Source organism: Podarcis melisellensis, assembly GCF_964234715.1.
Source record: "Podarcis melisellensis genome assembly, chromosome: 6".
Taxonomy (NCBI): domain Eukaryota; kingdom Metazoa; phylum Chordata; class Lepidosauria; order Squamata; family Lacertidae; genus Podarcis; species Podarcis melisellensis.
Genome location: NC_138538.1, coordinates 15,300,072 through 15,319,865, shown reverse-complemented (window position 1 = coordinate 15,319,865; position 19,794 = coordinate 15,300,072). Strand labels below are relative to the sequence as shown.

Sequence of the window (19,794 nt, the reverse complement as noted above, 5' to 3'; positions counted from 1 at the left end):
GCCCACAAATAATGCATAGGTCAGATTCACAGCAATAGAGGCTGAGCGGTTGTTTTCTTCTAGGTGGAGGTCATCAGATTGTTTTTTAAACTTATGAGCGCAACAGGAATAGGCGGCACTGGGTGGGTAAAGACCAATGATTCTGGTATTCTTAGTTTTTCAGTCTGTGGCATCAAAAAAGCGTTTGTCTGAAGATAACTTTGACCACATTATATCAGAGCCGTGGTGGTCTGTCAGTTCAGGTATCAGGCTACTAAGTCAAAAAAGAGCAACTTGCCACGGAATGGACTTTGTTGACAAATGTGAAACAGCATTGCACCTGACTAGATTTCCCATAATACTCAGTTCTGTACAATTGACTTTGTGCCTCTCAGGCAGCTGTTGACAGGTGGGAGTGTGGATTCGAGGAGAAGCCCACTCCTCTGCCCATGTCTTTTGAAAAGCTACCATGACAGGATTATGAGACTGACCTTTGAGGACCAGGGCAGACATCAGATTAATGTGTGCTTCTCAGGTTGAAGGTCATCTGCATATAACTTAATTCTTGAGGACAAGTGAGAGGATTGAAAGATAGTGTGAAGGATATACAGTTGTGAGGAAAAATGACAAGTCGTCGTATCACGCCACCATGTGATAGGCGGCAGTTTCCATGGGGCATGAGTAACATGGCCTTGCCTACCAATGAACCACGACCAATGCGACTGTCATTTCTTGAAGCTGATGTGAGTAGAATTGTTCAGTAAGATTGGGGGCATGAGGTATTTGGGCCTGTTACAATGTAGACTGTCAAAGCAAATATGCCCAAGGTCATTCTTCCTATCTTTTGTCACTGAACAGTGCCCATTTACTTATGTACCCCTTGTTTAAGGTTGCAATCCACTGTACACTTATTTGGGAATAAACTCCCTTGAACTCAGTGGGACACCCTGAGGAAACAGGCAACAGATCAGGCTGCACAATTGCAACTCTACTCAGTTTTAAAATAAGTCCTATTAAACTCAAGTGGGGTTTACCTCTGGGTAACTGCCTAGGAACTGGTTGTGAGATTACCCGGTAAATGCTTTATCTAAGACAGGCATACCCAAACTCGGCCCTCCAGATGTTTTGGGACTACAATTCCCATCATCCTTGACAACTGGTCCTGCTAGCTAGGGATTATAGGAGTCGTAGTCCCAAAACATCTGGAGGGCCAAGTTTGGGGGTGCCTGATTTAAGAGGAGACCCCATATTTCACCATCTGAGCTGCATGGCATTAAATCAGAAGCTCAACCATCTGATTCCTGCCTTTTAGAATGGTTGCACACCTCTAGATATGAAGAACTGGTCAGGGAAGAGTTTGGGACTTTTAAAGTCAGTATACTGTATATTATCCCATTTTTAGCCAGAAAAAAAGAACATAAGAGGTCAGATAATCAGGCCCATTCTCAACATTTTTGTTAAAACTTTTGGAAATTCCTAAAGACCTTATATTAGTAAGAAGTTGTGTACACACATTTTCAGGATATTGGTGCTTAAGGCTGCAATTCTGTACGTGCTTACCTAGAAGTAAGCCACATTGTGGGTGGGGCTTAGATCTGAGTAAATGCAAAGCAGTGTACTGGAAGTGACAACAGAATTTTGAATCAGGCTTAGCAGAATTTACTGTCGTTAGAATTAAATCCTAGCTCCTTGTTTGTGAATGAAATATCTACCACACTGCACATTTTAAAATATAGTGATTATGGGCCTAGCCAGGAATTTTGTTAGGGGAGCAGGCTTTTGTTAGGAGGGGCAGAACCTCAGGTTTGTATCGATGTTTATTGATGGGGTGCACCTGCCCCTCTCTAGGCTACACCCATGATACTGATCCATGTAAATTGGATCTTCAACTAAGTATCCTTTTTTGTGTGTGGCAAGGCTCCTGTGCCTTGACCGCTTTATAGTAGCCAAAAATTTAAGAAAAAATACTGTACTGTACTGTAAAACATTTGCCCCCAAGAGGGAGCTACAGTGATAGAGAAAACTTGGCATGCCAAACTCCTTCTTCATCTATCCATCTTCGCGTCGCATCTCGAAAAGACGTGGCTTTACTGGTGGCGCATGCGCACACGTGACCCTTGCTTGCGCTCCTTTTCTCCTCCCAGCTGCGGCTTCAATCGATGTGCGGAGGTTCGATGCAGCAGCCTGTTCGACGCAGCGGCCCTCGGTCCAGGTTGCTGCCGGCCCCTCCGCAGGCTCCGCTCCCGCTGCCTTTGCCGCCGCAGTCGCCCGCCGACGTCGTCGGGCCCCCGGCAGCCATTTTGAGCGCAGATCGACCCAGGCCGAAAGACGGGCTGGTAAGAATCAAGTCTCGCTTCCGGGCCCGGCGGTTTCGCCAGCTCTTCGCCGTGGCCGTTTCTTGCACGTGGAGAACGCCAGGTTACCCGCCGCTTTCCCTTTAATGGAAGAGCCGCCCAGCCCCGCAGCCTTTGTCACGATAGGCTCGGTGTTGTGGGAGGTGGGAAATACGGATTTCGGCGCGGGGAAAAGGCTGCAGGAGGGATCTACCAAAACCCTCGGCAGTTTTCAGGTGGCCCGTGGGAGAAAATTTGTGGGAACTATTAGGTTATATTACTTAATATATTTTTTGTCCTTGGTTGCTTTATTTATTTCTGCTGTGAAAGCAACCTTAGGCATTTTACTAAAAAAAGAAGAAAGAAGGTAACAAATGCTTTCAAAAATAAAATTAAACATAAATGCCTTCTTCATGTACATGTACTGTAGTTATTTTTTCCTTCTTCGTTTCAGACTTCTGGAAGACAGCCCTTACTCACAATGTATAGACCAAAAGTGAGCCTGAAAGACAGGCAACAACTTTACAGACTCATTATTAGTCAGTTGCTTTATGATGGCTATATCAACATTGCTAACGGTCTGATAAATGAGGTAAAACCACAGTCTGTATGTGCACCCTCTGAACAACTATTGCATCTTATTAAAGTGGGTAAGTTGTGATGTGAAAAAATTTAATATGCTGTGTTTAAGGTCAGGTACGCACTATTAGTTCTGTTAAGACTGTTATTTTAGATAGCATGTCAAAACATCAGTAATCAAAATACTTGTTTTGTCTCTGGATATTTAAGCCGTTAAAGTTATCTGCAGTCACTTAAGTCTTCTAAAACGATAGTTAGCAAATAGCACTGATAGTTGTCCCAGATCAGTACTTACTAGAGAAATATGTAAAATGAGCCATTATATTCTGTGATCCTGCTTGGAATAGGATGTAAAGCAGCAAAGACATGTACATGATGGCTCTGTTGCAGCTATTTGTGTATAAACTAGGTCAGCTTCCCTATCTTTCCAGTGAATTTGCAACCAAGCTACACCTTAGCTTCCCACCAATCTGCTATCTTTCCATTTTATGCTTCGGAGTGAAGATCAGTTGCTGCTCACCTACTTATGTGGGTGCCAGGTACACTAAACTAGAGAGGCACAGTTGTGAATAATTGCATTTCACCTTGTGGGTTTTTTAGGAAGACTTTCTTTTGCGCATGTAAGCATCTCATATAGAGTAAAAATGGTTGTTAGCGGTATGAATTATTGTGACAGTTTACTTTCCACAAATTTTCTGATTCTTTATGTTTCCAGTTAAGTTATAAAAACCTTAAACAACATCCCAGTCCAAGAATCTATTTAGCAGCCTCAGCTTTTGTAGCTGGGGTGAGACAGATCCCCACCCTTCTGGACCAGGTGGGAAAAGGCCTATACGGCAGGGAACAGGTCTTCTAGGACTCACAGCTTGATAAGCCTTCAAAATACCAACAGATTAGGTTTGAGAACTATTGTCGTAACAGGTTTTTTTCCTGCTTATAAATATGGGGCTTCTTACTTTTGGAAAATGAGCTTTTGTAATTTCTTTTCTTCCAGGAATGGAAAATGATGATAGTGCAGTTCAGTATGCAATTGGGCGCTCTGATACAGTAGCTCCTGGCACAGGGATTGACTTGGAATTTGATGCAGATGTGCAGACCATGTCCCCAGAAGCTTCTGAATATGAGACCTGTTATGTCACATCGCACAAAGGACCATGTCGTGTAGCTACATACAGCAGAGATGGACAGTTAATAGCTACAGGATCAGCTGATGCTTCAATCAAAATACTTGATACAGAGAGAATGTTAGCAAAGAGTGCTATGCCAATTGAGGTAAATGCTCAAATAGTAATGAATCAATAAATGTTTGCATTTTCCTTTTGCAGCTTTAGGGTCCTCTGGGAATTATCTGCCAAAAGAAACTGGTCATGCTTCTATTTGTGGGGCTGTTTTCAGAGAGTAGCTTTGAATGACAGCATCTCATCACTCTGCCAGTTAAACTGTGGGGTGCCAGTGTTATTTACTAGTCATATGAAGCTATCTCCAGTGCTAATTACTAGTCATATGAAGCTGTTGGGAGAAGCCTGGACACAGTCATGGGCTGGATGAGGATCAATAAACTGAGCCTCCTCTGATAATACAAAAAGCCTGTGGGTGGATGGTTCCTGAGTCCAGGAACTGGGTTGCTTGAATTCACTTTAAGGCACAGGTATACAGATACTGGCATTAGAGGCCTAGGTAGGCATAGAGAGCCTACTACCAACTTCAGTTGGTATGTCAACTGCACCTTTTCCTAGACAATGATAGCCTGGCCACCATGATCCACACATTGATAACCTCATAATTAGATTACTGTAATGTGGTTTATATGGGTCTGCCTTTGGCCTTTGTTCAGAAGCTTCAGCTAGTGCAGAATGCAGTAGCTAGGGTTCCGAGCCGAGTACCTAACTTTGCACGTGTTATACCTGTGTTTAAAGAACTGCATCAGAAGAAAAGGAGGCAATTTTTATTATTTTCCCCCTCTCCCTACAGCCACCCACACCTTCTCTCTCTCTCTCTCTCTCTCTCTCTCTCTCTCTCTCTCTCTCTCTCTCTGTCACACACACACACATTTTGTAGAGTTTTATGGGGTACAGGAAGCTGCAGGGGAAAGGGTATTGGTGACTGAATTTAGTGCTAGCATAGCCATGGACTTGCAAAGTTTGGACCAGTCCTGATCTCTCAAGAGTTCCTTTTTTCATTTGTAAGATGTGCTGTTAATAACCCACTAAAGAGATTTATTTGGACATATACGAGAGATTGTTTCACACTTTAAACAGCCTGCATAAACAGTTGTGGGAAGATGCAGATCCACTATGTCCGCTATGAAGGGAACACCTTCAGGTGTGTAATAGACAGCATTTGTGTCTTGATTCCTGCAGCGAAAATTCTATGCTTACTGTGCTGTGTTTTGAAATGTATTCTTCAGGTCATGATGAATGAAACAGCTCAGCAGAACATGGAGAACCACCCTGTTATTAGAACTCTCTATGATCATGTGGATGAGGTGACATGTTTAGCTTTCCATCCAACAGAACAAATCCTTGCCTCTGGTTCAAGGGATTACACACTTAAATTGTTTGACTACTCAAAACCATCTGCCAAAAGAGCCTTCAAATATATCCAGGTTAGACACTTAAATCAAAACTTTATAAGGAATAACAAAAATAACTAGAAAAGCATGACTTTTGAAGCCTTGTTGATGTTATTAATGGTGTGTACAAGTGTTCTTGGGATTAAGACCATCCTGGTAAAACATACTTTGGACATTGCCATTCAAACTCCTCCTAACTTTAATTGAGGGGCCAAACTAGCTATGAAATGATTTTCATTCTTTCTTCCCCTGGCTTTTTAAAACTGAAAAGCAGTATCAGCTACTGCTGCTGAGTGGAAGAACAGAGAAGTAGAAGACAGGACTGCTTAATTTTCCCCCCTTTCAAATAACATTTTATATGGGGATAATGTGTGTGATTTTAAATGTGAAATGCCTGGGAAGTATTTGTATTCTGAAAGATAGGATGTAAATAATTGTAGCAAATAAAATTACCACCAAAACCCAAAGTTGTTTTTAGTGGGAGGGGAAATCCCCCTATATTTCCCCCCTTAGGAAGGTCAATATAGCTAGAAAATTCCCAGGGGAAGGTTTAAGTGGCTCCTCTGTCCACATACTGACAATCTCTCAAGAAGAAATTAACATGGAACACCATGATCATCCAATCTGCTAGAGAAGGAAAAAATAATACATGGGGTAGATTACAATAGATCTGAAGTAGTTTGTGACTTCTTTAAGCATAACTAAATACTTCTCTTCCCTAACAGTAGCTTAGTTTTACCAGTTGATTCAGAGCATGAATCCAACTTAACAGGAAAATGAGAGTGGTCTCTGGGGATCTACAAAGTAGGTGATACTGATCTTGAAAAGGTGTGACTCAGACAAAACTACCTTCAGAACCTTTTTCCTGTTAATTAATAATCTCACCTATTTTATGAGGACCTGCTTTCCCACACTGTGTTTAGAAAAATCTGTTTTGCTGTGCCATGAGTCCAGCCTGGCTTCTTTAAATAGTAATGTTGTATGTTTTATACAGTAGCCGGCACAAGCTTGGTGTTTAGGTGGATTGGTGTACTGGGAAGATGCCTTTTAATGTTAACTGCCTATTTTCCAACTAAACAGGAAGCAGAAATGCTGCGTTCTATCTCTTTCCATCCTTCTGGAGACTTCATTCTTGTCGGTACCCAGCATCCTACCCTGCGACTGTATGATGTCAATACTTTCCAGTGCTTTGTATCTTGCAATCCTCAAGATCAGCACACTGATGCCATATGCTCAGTTAATTACAATGCAAGTGCTAACATGTATGTAACGGGCAGCAAAGACGGATGCATCAAATTGTGGGATGGCGTTTCAAATCGTTGTATCACTACTTTTGAAAAAGCGCACGATGGGGCTGAAGTCTGTTCTGCCATTTTCTCCAAGAATTCAAAGTATATTCTGTCTAGTGGAAAAGACTCTGTAGCTAAACTGTGGGAGATCTCTACAGGGAGAACACTAGTCAAATATACAGGTGAGTAGATATTGACCAATATAATAGATATGTATATATTTCTCTCATGTACTCTTAGCCATGATCCCATCCTCCATTACATCTAGTTAAATGTAATGGCCTTCCTGGGTGTATCATGAGGAAAAATGTAAATTGAAAGTTCTGTACAAAGTCTGCAACAGTGGCATATAAATCCAGACATTTTCCCTTGAAATTTTAAACAAATATTGGTCATAAGGAAATAACCTCATGATCTCATGACCTAAAAGAAAATCAGGTAAACTCTGCAGTCATGTCCAAAATCATACTTGTGTGTGCACAACTCTTACTTTAAATCACGGGGGTTTATTTAAGAGAAATTCTTGGGGTTCACACATTGATTTGTTTCCTAATACAAATGATGTTGCTTCTTTTTTCTATCTTGCTGAGCTGGAAACAAACTACATCAATATGTAAGCTTGCAGTTTTCTGCTCAATGCTTTCTCTAATACTTCCAGTGTGAGATGCTACTGCGGTAACAGCTCCCTCCGAAATCAGGAAATTATATGAATTAACTTCTCTGGAAGAGCTCCTTTTCTGTAGAGGCATATTTTTGTTATACAAATTTCCAAGTTTCTAACATGCTAAACCAGCAGGGTGCAGTCAAGTCTTGGCATACCTCCGCTGTCAGAGACACTCTGCCTCTGAATGTCAATTGCTGGAATCACAAGTGAGGAGACAGCTGTTGCACTAGGGTCTTGCTTGCAGGCTTCCCATGGGCATCTGGTTGGCCACAGTGAGAACAGAACACTGTAGTAGATGGCCTGATCTAGCAGGGCTCTTTCTCCAGTCTTAAATAATGTATGTTATATTCTTCCTTTACAAAGAAACAGGGGCACTGTGGGGGGCCTGTAGTATTCATCCTCAGCTGTAGTTGGAAAGCAGTACATTACCTTGTTTTAACATTTGTGGTTGGTTATTTTCTCACTCGATGAACTCTACCAGTCCAACTAGTTCACTGCTGGGTTTCTTTCTGAGAGATGATTTTCTGTTGCTCTTGTATGCTGTGAGCAACAGCTGTTTTGGTTCATGTGAATGGCGCATGTTTTAATAATGCTTTCAATCATTTATGTTATTAGTGTCTTTGAGATTTTTGGAATAAATATTTTTTCTACCTAGGCATCATTTATTACTGTCTAATGCATGGGATTTTAAATATGTTTCTATACATAAAAACATCAAGCTTTGCAATAACTTTTACCATGGATAATTTCACATTGAATTCTGGGTGGTATATTTTCACATTTCTATCCCTATTAGAAGCGTTGAAATGAATTTGCTTATAGGCAATCCAGGTAGTAGATAAGTGTCAGTAAGTTTAAAGGCTCTTGAGAATACTTGTCTCAAAATTGGTGTACCAGCTAATGAACATGAATAGTTTGTATAGATACTGAGAGCTAAAGGCTTGCTACATTACACTGGAGTAAGAGTTTGGCATTTAAGACAAGGGTACTAACTTGTGGCTTCCCAATGTTGGACTCCAACTCCCATCAACCTGAGGCAGCATGGCCTAGAGTTGCAGTCCAGCACCATCTGGAAGGCCATACATTAGCCACCCCTTATTTAAGATTGAATCAAGTATGTTGTGTGTCAGTGTAGTTTTTGTGTGAGAGAGAAAGAGAGAGAAAGAAAAAGAAGGATGTACCTAAGCCTTGTAATACTAATACTCTGTTTTCTGTTTTGGAGATTGCAACCAATTTAGTTGACTGTTTCACTGCTATGTTAAAGTTTAAGTCATTGTCTAGAGCTGGGTTGCTGGTCTGTTATTCTCTCAGTTCTGCCATTAGGTTCAGGCATGAAATCTCTTCTCCTACCCCACATGTTTTATGATGAATATTTATACACTTCACGGTCTCCTATACTTGTAGGAGAAAACGGTTTTTCTTCAGTATTTTTCTTTCTTAAGAACAGTGACTCATGTCCAGTTTCTAACCTTTTAAATTACCCCAGTTTTTTTTTGCCCTGCCCAGTAGTAGGTGATAACCATTTTTAGTGGGGGGGGGGGTTTAAACTATACGTTAGCAATAGTCCATGTACTACAGCAGACATAGTTTAATTCTGCTCCCAATTATATTATATTTTAAAGAGTACTCCACAAAAAGGAAGACTGTCAACTTAAAAGGAAACTTGTAAATTGTATCTCTGATATTTATTTTATTATATTATATTCATCTCATTGCTTGTGATAATTATTTTAAAGGGATATCACTTCCTCCTTTCATGAACACCACCAGCACCAGCAACAAAAGTGTGTGGATTACCACACCTAATTCATGCTGGCAGTATCACCAAAGTGGTACTAGCTTCAGGAATCGGCTACCACAAGACATGGTGGTACTAAGATAGTTTCAAAAGGACAAATACATGAAGCTTAGGTTTATCAATTATTATTTGCTGCAATAGCTAACTAGAAACTTGGAAGTCCAGAACTAGTAAACATTAGAATACCAGTCATGGAAAAGAGATGGGGAAATGCTTCTGCGCCATGTTGGAAAGCTTCTTGGAGGCCTCTGACCATTTTTGGAAATGGGTACTCTGTGGATAATGGTATGATCATGAAGGACTCAATAAAATAGAGGGTTCATTTTATAAAAATGCAGTATGTTTCCATAAATACAGCTAAAACATTTGTGACAGTAAAACTGGAGTATCCTTTTCCCATAGAACTATCTAATATATGGCTTCCATTAACTTCCATCCACCAAAATTGTAGAGACAGATTTATCATTAAATATTTGTAGTCATGCCAAAGATAGAGCTCAACCTAAATCCCAAGGAGGGGGGGGAGGTCTACTCATTTCATTTGAAAACTTTCACTCCATCCCTAAAAGACAAGATGAATAATCTTTCAGATATAACTTTTTTTTTCATTTCCAACTGGGAATATATATTTTTTTTATATCATAAATAATGTATTTTAGGTTTGAACAGATTCCTTTTCTGCCAACGTGGAAATAAAGGTGGATAGATGAGATTTAGAAGACATAGAAAATGTGGTACAGGTGGGATTTGCAATAAAATATTTTAGCATTGGACTGGTTGTTTTTGAGGGGGAGGTCCCTGCTTAGGATTTAAGGTTTTTGTACTTCCCCACCTTGGATTTAAGGTTTTTGTACTCTGCAAACTTCGAAGTTTTTTGAGCCTACTGATAATCTCCTGCTTGTGTATGTGATACCATTTTGGCTACATAAATACCATCACTTGGAAAATTGAGATCTCTTTAAATATATATGATAATACATTGCAAACAAGTCCTTGCCCTCTTGGAGGTAAAGTTTCTTTAGTGGCGCTTTTCAAGACAGAGACAGTTGTTTGGATTAAAGATACTACAGTGTCTGCTAAGATCCCAGCAAACCTTTTGTAATATCCTGATACCAGTCTTGCTACTCATACATTGACTAATGGTCTCTCTTACTTTCTTTACTGCAACTAGTTGGTTCAACCTATTCTTTTCCTCATCTGAAATTTTAGGAATCTGGACGTTAGAAAGAAAGAACTCTTTTTCTTGGGGTGAGTCAGACCTGTGTAACTATGAATAGTATTTAACCAGTTCTGCCATAATTAGATGAATTTTCATTTCTATCCTGCCCCAGTACAACAAAATAAATTTGAACCTAAAAATAATATAAAAGTGCCCTGCTCATGCTTAACCCTGGCAATGAGAGCTCATCTAAACAAATTTACTGTGAAATATTTGACTCTTCCAGGCATTCATTAAGGGCAGTCCCACATAGAGCGCATCACAGTAGTCTAGCCTCAAGGTTATGAATACGTGACAGTTGCTAGGTCTTGATCTGATAAAAACAGCACCTCAAAACTCAACCTACCTTTCCCAGTTTTCAGGTAAAAATCTTCAGGCTCACAAGGCCAGCCTCAAAACACTTGATATCCAGGTATGCCTGGAGCTGTAGAGCAAATACTCTCAGTAACCTTTCCAAAAGGAAAGGTTAGAAGTGTATCAAAGCTACGTCCAAGGTATTCCCGCCCACCGTTTAAATAGGAACAAAACAATGGCAGACACTGCCCTATCTAAATGGAAGAAAATTCCTGCCCAGCAAGGAAACCCAGCTTCTCCCAGTTTTGTTGGACAAGTCATAAGGTCCTTACATCCCTGAAGACTCTTATGTTTGTGTATTAGATACTCAGTCTTCAAAACAGACACTAGATGTATCTTTCTCAAAGTAGAGGCAGCCCATGTTCCCTCATCACCAGAAATAGCTTTGGATGGCTCTGTAGGTATTATGGCAGACGGGGAGGAATTACTTGCCACAGGCTTTAGCAGATCTTCTGTAGCAAGATCTGTCAGCTTTGTTGCAAGTAAAATACCACCTAACACTCTTAATCATCTTGCACTTCACTTCATCGCCTTTAAGCCCTATGTAAAGTTGTGACTTGTGCCAACAAAGTAGTGAAGATGACCCTTGGAAGCAACTGTTATAGAGGCTGACATCCACCTCCTGTTCCATTAGTTAGCAAGGTCATCAACAGAACAGAGTATTCTGGAATCCAGTCAACTCTGAAACTACAGAGCCAGGCCAGACTGGCTCATTGCTCCATTAGCAATTTTGCTTAGAGTTGTCTTGAGAAACATACCCATTCTAACTAATTTTCACGTTATGGTCTTTAGAAAGGAATATTCAGAGCCACAATTTTCTGCTGATGCCAGCCTTCAAATTCCTGTCTAGCTTGGATTGTTGCTGTGGAAGTAGTGCTTCCCTTAACCTCTAGGATGCTTCTACACTAGGCCTTGAGTATGAAGTTTACATGCTTCATTTACTTTCCTGTAGTGGGCATTCACTCAGTCATCCAAACCCAGTTATTTTCCCTGCGGTTTTTGCATCTTTTCTCAGACCACAAAGACCAGAAGAGCAGCACAATCTCTGCAAAGAGGTTTCCTTTCATGCCATTATTTCTTCTTTTTATTTAAAAGCTAGGGGTTTAAGTGCAATTGCAATTCAGCACACATCATCTTCAATGGTGGGTACCATTTTATGATCTCATTTGTTTTCTTGAGGGGGTGGTTATTTTATCTTGTTAATTAGTACAAAACTCCTTTCCAGCTAGTTCTTTTAAATGAAAAAAGCATGACACCGTAATGGTAAGGGTTTTTTTATGAGGTTTTTTTTAATAAAAAAATGAATGGACAAGTAATAATGGATGAATGCTGTGCCACCATAGATATGTGTTGGCAGAACACAGCAGGATTTACATGTAGAGAAAGTGCAGTACTTCTGATAGTGTGGAAGTCTGTCGCAATTACGTATGTAGCTTATAGCAGTATAGTAAGTGATTGGGTAGTGCTAGGAGCAACCTGTTTATAAACAATAGAAAACACAACATGTTTGTATTCACCTGAAAATCTGTTTTTCTTACATAATGTTAAACTTTAAACAATAAAATATTATTGAAATGCCTGAAGGCTTAATTTAAGTGTGGGACCTCAGACCTGGGGGCTGAATGTTGTCCTCCTGGCTGCTCTAGGGAACTCTTCTTAGGCCATAACCTTCAACTGCACCCTTCTTGGCTTTTGTCTGACTGGAAAGAGTCTTTGAACTGTGATATTGCATCTTCATAGTCTGGAAGGAGAGGTAGGGGTGTGTGTGTAGAAACCTCTGACAGCTGTGTGTCTGGGATATATTTTACTATACAAATATAAGTGTCACATCCTTCAACCTGCCCACTTTTGCCTCTGGTTCCATCTACCACTAACTTGTGGCTCCCAGCCTTTTGCCCTCAAGGGAATGTCGTCCTTGAGCTATAAAATGTTCCTAACCTAATCTAAATTCCAGAATAGCGTGATATAAATGGTACTCAGTTGGCAGGACTTGAGGTCAAATTGTCACTCAACAATGAAGATTTCTGGGAGAATTGCTTTCTTAGTCTAACCCTCTTTGAAAAGTTGTAAAGAAAAAAGTGGAATATTCCTTAGATGGGATCCAGAGGGTAGTGGCCAACTAACTTGAACTCAAAGCACACCCAGTGAAATCATTGGACTTGAGTAACTGATGTCTGAATAATTTCAATGTGTCTGTTTCAAGTCATGTTCAAAGGTAGACCCATTGAAATTGGTGGACATCAGGTAATCATGTCTATTGACTTCATTGAATCTGCCCTGAGGGTGACTTGATTGGATCCAACCCAAATGTGGTGCATTTACCTAGAGCAGGGATTACCAAACTGTGGTACCTTTTTTCCTGCCCAATTTTGATGGTGACCATTGCAAAATGCAATCATCATAGGAGGCATGAGACACTCAAATATTATCTACATCAGGGGTGGCCAACTCTCAAGAGACTGCAGTCTACTTTCAGAATTAAAAACTGACAGTGATCTACCTCCGTTTTTGTGGGGTTCAGCTCAAAGTTGTTGAACTTTTTTTAGGGAGAAGAAAAGATTTGGGGGGAGTTCCATTTGGGGGGTGTTGAAGGCAAGGGACAAAGGGGTAAAGTCACTCACAAAAAGATCGCTGTGGATCAAAACAGCAGCACAGAGAAAGCTTCGTCTTCCCTTCCAGAGATCATACAACAATAAAGGGTGGGAGTCAGTGGGAGTCGGTTTTAGCAACGCTAAGGAAAGGGAGCCAGAGATTGACCGTGATCTACCAAAACCTCATGAGGATCTACCAGTAGATCGTGATCAACCTGTTGGACACCCCTGATCTACATTAATGCAATTCTCTTAGATGGAAAAGCCTTTGTAAAAACAAAATCTTTATATTGTAATTAAACTTCCCTTGTGCTTCAAGCACCATATTTTCCTTTGCTAACAGAATCTTTTGGAGCGTTTAACTAGCTAAGGGATCAATCTTTTGGCATTTTTTCTGTTCCCTGCTGAAATCTCTTCCTCCTAACATTTACTCTTACAAATCTGCTCCTTGGTCTCCTCACTGTGGTTGGGCTGCTATGAAATGTCACTTGGCACATTTTGGTCAGATGTACAATCTTTCCAGTATTGAGTTCAGGGAAATCCAGGTCTGTCAATTTGTAGGAAAAGGTGGTTTATACAGTGCTGATTGGCTAGAACCTGTGACTTTGCAAATCCACCCCTCTCTCAAGAGCAGTTTTTCAACGGGGGGGGGGGGGAGGTTTGATAAGATGCCAAAGTATCTTATGTATGTATAAACCTTCAAGCAGTATTTTCAGTAGTTAAAAAAGACAAATTTATCTGAAAATGCAGGATGAGGACCAAAAGTGAAGCTTAATTAGCAATCAGCTTGAAAGCAAAGTATATCTTTGTTTGTAGTGGAAAGTTGGGGGTGAAAGAAGCTGTACTCAGCCTGCACCCCCGAAAGTAAAATATATGTTTTCTTTAGATGTGTCTGTATATGCTGTTAGTGTTGGTTTTAAGCTTTCTTTCCAAGTGTGTAACAATTATCTCTCTAGCTTCCTTTTAATTTTTCCGTTTCACATTGAATTTTGAGAAGTGCTAGGGTAATCTTGCTCTCAAACCTTGCCCTACATTCTATAGCTGAGATTTGACTAACAAAGTTCTTTCCTTTTTTTAGAGACTAGTATACTTCTATTATTATTTTTAAGAAAGCTACAGTATATATAATGTGTCATTATACTAACAGAAATTTTACTAGAAAAGGTGAAGGAGAAATCTGCACCGTACTTAATGCAATTTCCAAGCTGTGACTGCTTAGAGTGGGAGGAAATTGTGACTGTTCTTGATTCCCTTCCATTTCCTCCAATGGGAAGAAATTATGCAAGGTATCAGGCTGGTATAGTTTCTGGCTCTTTTTTGAGATATTTTGGGGAAATGAGGGAGCCTTGGGATCCCGTGTGCCCTCAACTGCCCCAGCATGCTCCTAGTCAGCCAGTGGAGCAGTCACGATACTTGGAAACTCCAACTCTGTCCAGAGATTACCTCTAGCCACATGACGAGAGAGGTCGGTATTACAGGGGTCATAGGATTACACCATGAAAGTATTGTTTAATGTAAACTATTCAAATATTTAATTTGGCAGGAATTGGTTCCTTATAAAGTAATAATGAAGGCTAAAATGTGCTTATAAAGTAATTTAATCTAACCAGTAATTTAGCCCTAATTTCGCCTCATATACTTTCAGTGATCATAGTGAAGTCAATGCCGTAGCTGCTATTCTAGTCTAAACTTCTCAGATTTATTGGGTTTGGTTATGGATAAATCATTACCTAGTAATGACACAGGTGAAAAACCATTAAGATGTGCCTATCAGATACTGGTGCATCCTGTTGGTTTTTAGAATTCTTTCTAGGAGGATTTATTGGTGGTCATCTATAGCTGCAGTTAGTTACTTATTGCTTATTGCTTTCTGGAATGACAGGTTGACCTATTATTGACCTCTCTGGTATAAGGCACTGATAAGCACAGTTGGCAAAAGATGTGCAGCCATAATCAGAGTGATGTTTTATGCAGTAGTGGTGTCAAAGAATACTTTCCTCTGCTATTGCTGTACTGCAACTTCTCATAGAGCTGTTCAAGTTGGTGTGAGAGCCTGACATGGATTATCCTGCCCAGAGAAGGAAACATGTACAGACTGCTGTGGCATGCTAAATATAAAATTGTACCTATAATGGTGCCACAGAGCAGAACCTCAACTGGAATCGTCATTGGCAACCTCTTGCCGTAAATGCTCAGATTACTTTCGGCCAGTTTATTCCTCTTCCATTATATTCTGTGAACTTCATATAATCTAAGCCCTTGCTCGGCATACTTGTTGAAAACCGCATGGAAGAGGCTGATGTGAAGCTTCTGTTAAAGGTGAATGAGCTGGATCAGTTTTTTTTTTTTTAATTTTTAAGCTCGTTGCACTTGAGGAAAATTACAGCTTCTTTCAACGAGATGACCATAGGTTCTCTTAAAAAATCTTTCTTGATGTGCCAATCCTGACAGGAACTGGTTATTCCTACATTTTTGCCTTTAAACTGGGAAGGTGATTGAATTGACAATTGCACCATTACTGTCTGCTTTCTGGGATGAATAAGAAACAGTTTTCTAAAACTCTGTTCTGTCTGGCTTTCAGCATGGGCTCAGGACAAAGATTCCCATAATAGCCCTGGTAGCCAATCATTTCTTAACATGGGCAAGGAAGTAACACTAGAGTTGTTCCTATTAGATATCTCATTTACCTTTGAGATTACAGAAAATAAAATCTTGTTCCCTTTGGGGCTTTGTATATGTAGTGGTACGGCCTGGTTCGATTTGTTTGTGGATGTAAATTTTGAGATTGCGGATAGGCAAGTTTGTGATGACACTGTAGAAGCTGGCTTGTAGAGTGCCACTATTCCATTCTATCTCTGCAATTGTTTAATACTGTACTTGTAAGAGGCTGTTGGGACTCATCAGCCTAGGAAGGTAGCTCCTACAGGAGAAAGAAAACTGATCCTGACACTCTTCACCCTTGTGGAATATCATTGGGATAAAATAAGTCTAATGTGTAAGCCCTACACAAATTAGAGTGAAGTCTCTTAAGATGGTTGGATGGTGCCTTGTATGCCTCCCGGCAACTCCTGCAGCCAAGCTGGTGCCAAATGTATTGCTCTGTTTACCTTTGGCCTGTCAGCAAGGCCAAGAGAGGGGTCTTTTCGTCTGGCCAGCTCAAAACCTCCATACACAATGCCCAGGCTTTTCCCCCCAGGGAGGTGACTTCAGTGCTGCTAATATAGCAGTTTGACTTCATCCCCGGATATGCACTCCATTGTCTTCCAAGACAGACAAATGCCAACAAAAGAGGCCATTAACAAGATCATACATAACTCTTGGAATAGGCGTGGTGACCCTTCTATTTTTTCTTACTCTTTTAATTGAGTGGCCTCAGTAATGGTTATTGTGCCTTTGGTTAATTGGAAGAGAACACATAGTCTGAAAACTGAATCCAGACAAGCTTGAGGGGTAGTGGCTAATATTCCCTGAGTTTGGGGAAGGAGGGAAGTGTCTATTGATGGATATGATCTATCCCTCTTTAATAATCAATGGAAAGTCTGAGAAGAGTTATACATAAAACAAACGAATCTTGTGGCATAAGCTTTCGTAGGCAAAATAATAATAAGAATATGCCATATTGATTTGTTAGTCTTTAATATGCCACAAGACTTCACTTCTGCTGCAACAGATTAACTCAGTAACCCTCCTGGAAAGAGATAATCAGGTATCAGTTGAGGCCCAGAGAGTATGCTGCCACTTGGCATCATCTGCTCTGTCAACTGTTTCCTTAGCAACCATCAATCTTTTTTCTTCAGCCTCCATGTTTGATTACTGCAATGCGCTCTACATGGGTAGCTCTTTTAAGAGCATTCAGAAGCTTCAGTTGTGCAAAATGTTGCAAATTGTTTTCTGTTACAAATAGAATAGGGACAACATGGGCACTAATCAACTGTGCTGTCTTATAGCTTCCAGCTACAATTCAAAGTTTTGAACTCCTAAAGGGCCTAATCCTTTTAGGTGTATTCCCCTACTTTTGAGTCAGCCCTGATTATCCTACTCCCATTAATTGGGAATAGAGTACTTTTCTATGTAGAACTAGAGCTGTGGAAGACTCAAAAGATCTGTGACACTTTGTGCAGGCTTTTCTAAAGGCAAGCAAAGGATGTTTATTTTATGAAGCCTCTTGCTGAATTTACTAATGAATATTCTGTTGATTCTTAGAGAAATATTTGATTATTTTATTGTCTTTTTTCTGATATTTGCTGATGTTCATTTCACCCATTGCCAGTCATTATATACATATATATACATTATACACAGGTCCTGCTATCCGAACACAATGCATTCTCAGGAAATCATTTGTTAGGCAAGTGTTTGCATATAAAGTCAACACTTTCCATTGATTTCCTATGGGAAAGTTTCTAATGCATGCCTAATCAAGGAATTTAAACCTCAAAATTATGGGGGGGGGGGGACAGGAAAACCCTCTGAAACCTTGCAAAAGGGAAACAAGGAAGGATAAAATGCTCCATTATTTGTCCAATATGGCCTCCTTTCGCCTCTCCCTCCCATGGTTTCTAGCGAAATGGCTGCCCACAGACCAGCAAAACACAAAAGAGTAAGGCTTGTTTAAGGCTGCTATATGTTTACAGTATTACACACACATCTGAATCTGTGGTGTACATAGGGAGGTTTGGATACTAGTTTCTCGTGTTTGAATAAGTGAATTTTGGTATGATGAGCATTTGGACAGCAGGACCTACGTGTACTTTCCTTTCATATGTATTTTGATACTGAATATTTATGTTGCAATACCTGCAGGAGCTGGTTTGAGTGGACGCCAAGTTCATAGGACACAAGCTGTCTTCAACCACACAGAAGACTATGTGCTGCTTCCTGATGAAAGGACCATTAGCCTCTGCTGCTGGGATTCACGAACAGCTGAACGAAGGAATCTTCTTTCCTTGGGGCATAACAGTATAGTTCGTTGCATTGTCCACTCTCCTACCAACCCTGGTTTCATGACTTGCAGTGATGACTATAGAGCTCGATTTTGGTACCGAAGGTCAACCACGGACTGAAGCTGCAACTGCGAAAAAGTTGACTGAATTTTATGCCTTTTTTCTTTTTAAAAATTTTGCTTTTACCATTTCTGAATTTATGTATTTGGATTGAATTCTCTGCTCTAGAAATAACATCACTCCCTACTGAAAGGACAGTTTTTAAAGTTGGGTCCATAGTTGAAAACAGCCAAGATAGCTGAAAATATTTTTCTTCACCTAATTGTACATGTTTGGCAGGACAGGTTGCCCATGTTCGGTAGCAAAACTTGGCCTCCTGTTTTTTTAAAACCCCTTAACACTCTTTGCTCTATTTCATTTGATGTACATGTATTGCTGTATGTTGTGTGTGCTTTTTTCCAGTTCTCTGGTGGCCTTTTTTTCTTATTTGTAGATGTATAGATACTTAAAAGTTTTCTTATTAAACTCATTCTTAGAAAGGTGTATCTAATTTTTCTCATAATTGGCTATTATCCTACTTTTGAAGCCGCCTAGTTTGGTGGAAATCACTGAATCTTGTAATGAATTCTGTGTTTTAACTATGTACTGTGAAAACAAATATTTATTTTGTTGTCCTCAATTTCTCACCATTAAGCTTAATTAGATAGCCTTAGCTTCAAATAAGAAGGAGGAAGCCTCTATATTAACTTTGTCCACACCATGCATAATTTGAACAGACCTCTATTATGTGGTGTCCCACCTTTACTATTTTTCTAACTGAAAAGCTTCAAACTAACATTTCCAAATAGATATGATGTTCCAGCCCCTTGAAAGGGTCATTTTTGAGGTGCGACACCCAGAACTAGGCACTTGTCTTCCAAGTGTGGTCACACCATATATTGGTATAAAGCCACTATGTCCTGAGAGCTATTTACTGTAGAATTGTAATCCCTCTTTTGGTCACCTCCGTGATCGGTTCTTCTAAAGCAGTGTTTCCCAACCTTGGGTCTCCAGCTGCTGTTGGACTACAATTCCCATCACCCCTGACCATGGTCTTGCTAGCAAGGGATGATGGGAGTTGTAGTCCAAAAACAGCTGGAGACCCAAGGTTGGGAAACACTGTTCTAAAGCATAGAGGTCTATGGTACCTAGAAATCACTGGAACATTCATTTAGCCAATCTGTTTAAAGTTACAGCAAAACTTTCACACAGTGCATAGTCAGAATATGGAATTCATGTGTACCGGAAGCAGTGATGGACACCAACTAGGATGGCTTTAAAAGAGGATTACACAAACTCATGAAGGTAAAGGCTATCAATGACAATGATGGCTGTGCTTTGCCTCCATGGTTTTGGGCACAATATCCATTTGAATACCAGTTGTGGAAGACTTCAGGAGGGGGAAGTGTGGCATCTGGTTGGCCACTGTGAGAG

General features: G+C 40.2%; 1 protein-coding gene across 1 annotated transcript; it reads left to right on the top strand.

Annotated features, from left to right (window-relative positions):
• Positions 1–6: 6 nt before the first annotated feature.
• CSTF1 (cleavage stimulation factor subunit 1) lies at positions 7–18,860 on the top strand. Its single transcript, XM_081916961.1, has 7 exons — positions 7–722; positions 2,124–2,315; positions 2,767–2,962; positions 3,886–4,163; positions 5,299–5,496; positions 6,544–6,934; positions 18,182–18,860. The coding sequence occupies exons 1-7, from the start codon at positions 603–605 to the stop codon at positions 18,439–18,441; spliced, it is 1,635 nt and encodes a 544-aa protein (XP_081773087.1). The 5' UTR covers positions 7–602; the 3' UTR covers positions 18,442–18,860.
• Positions 18,861–19,794: the final 934 nt, after the last annotated feature.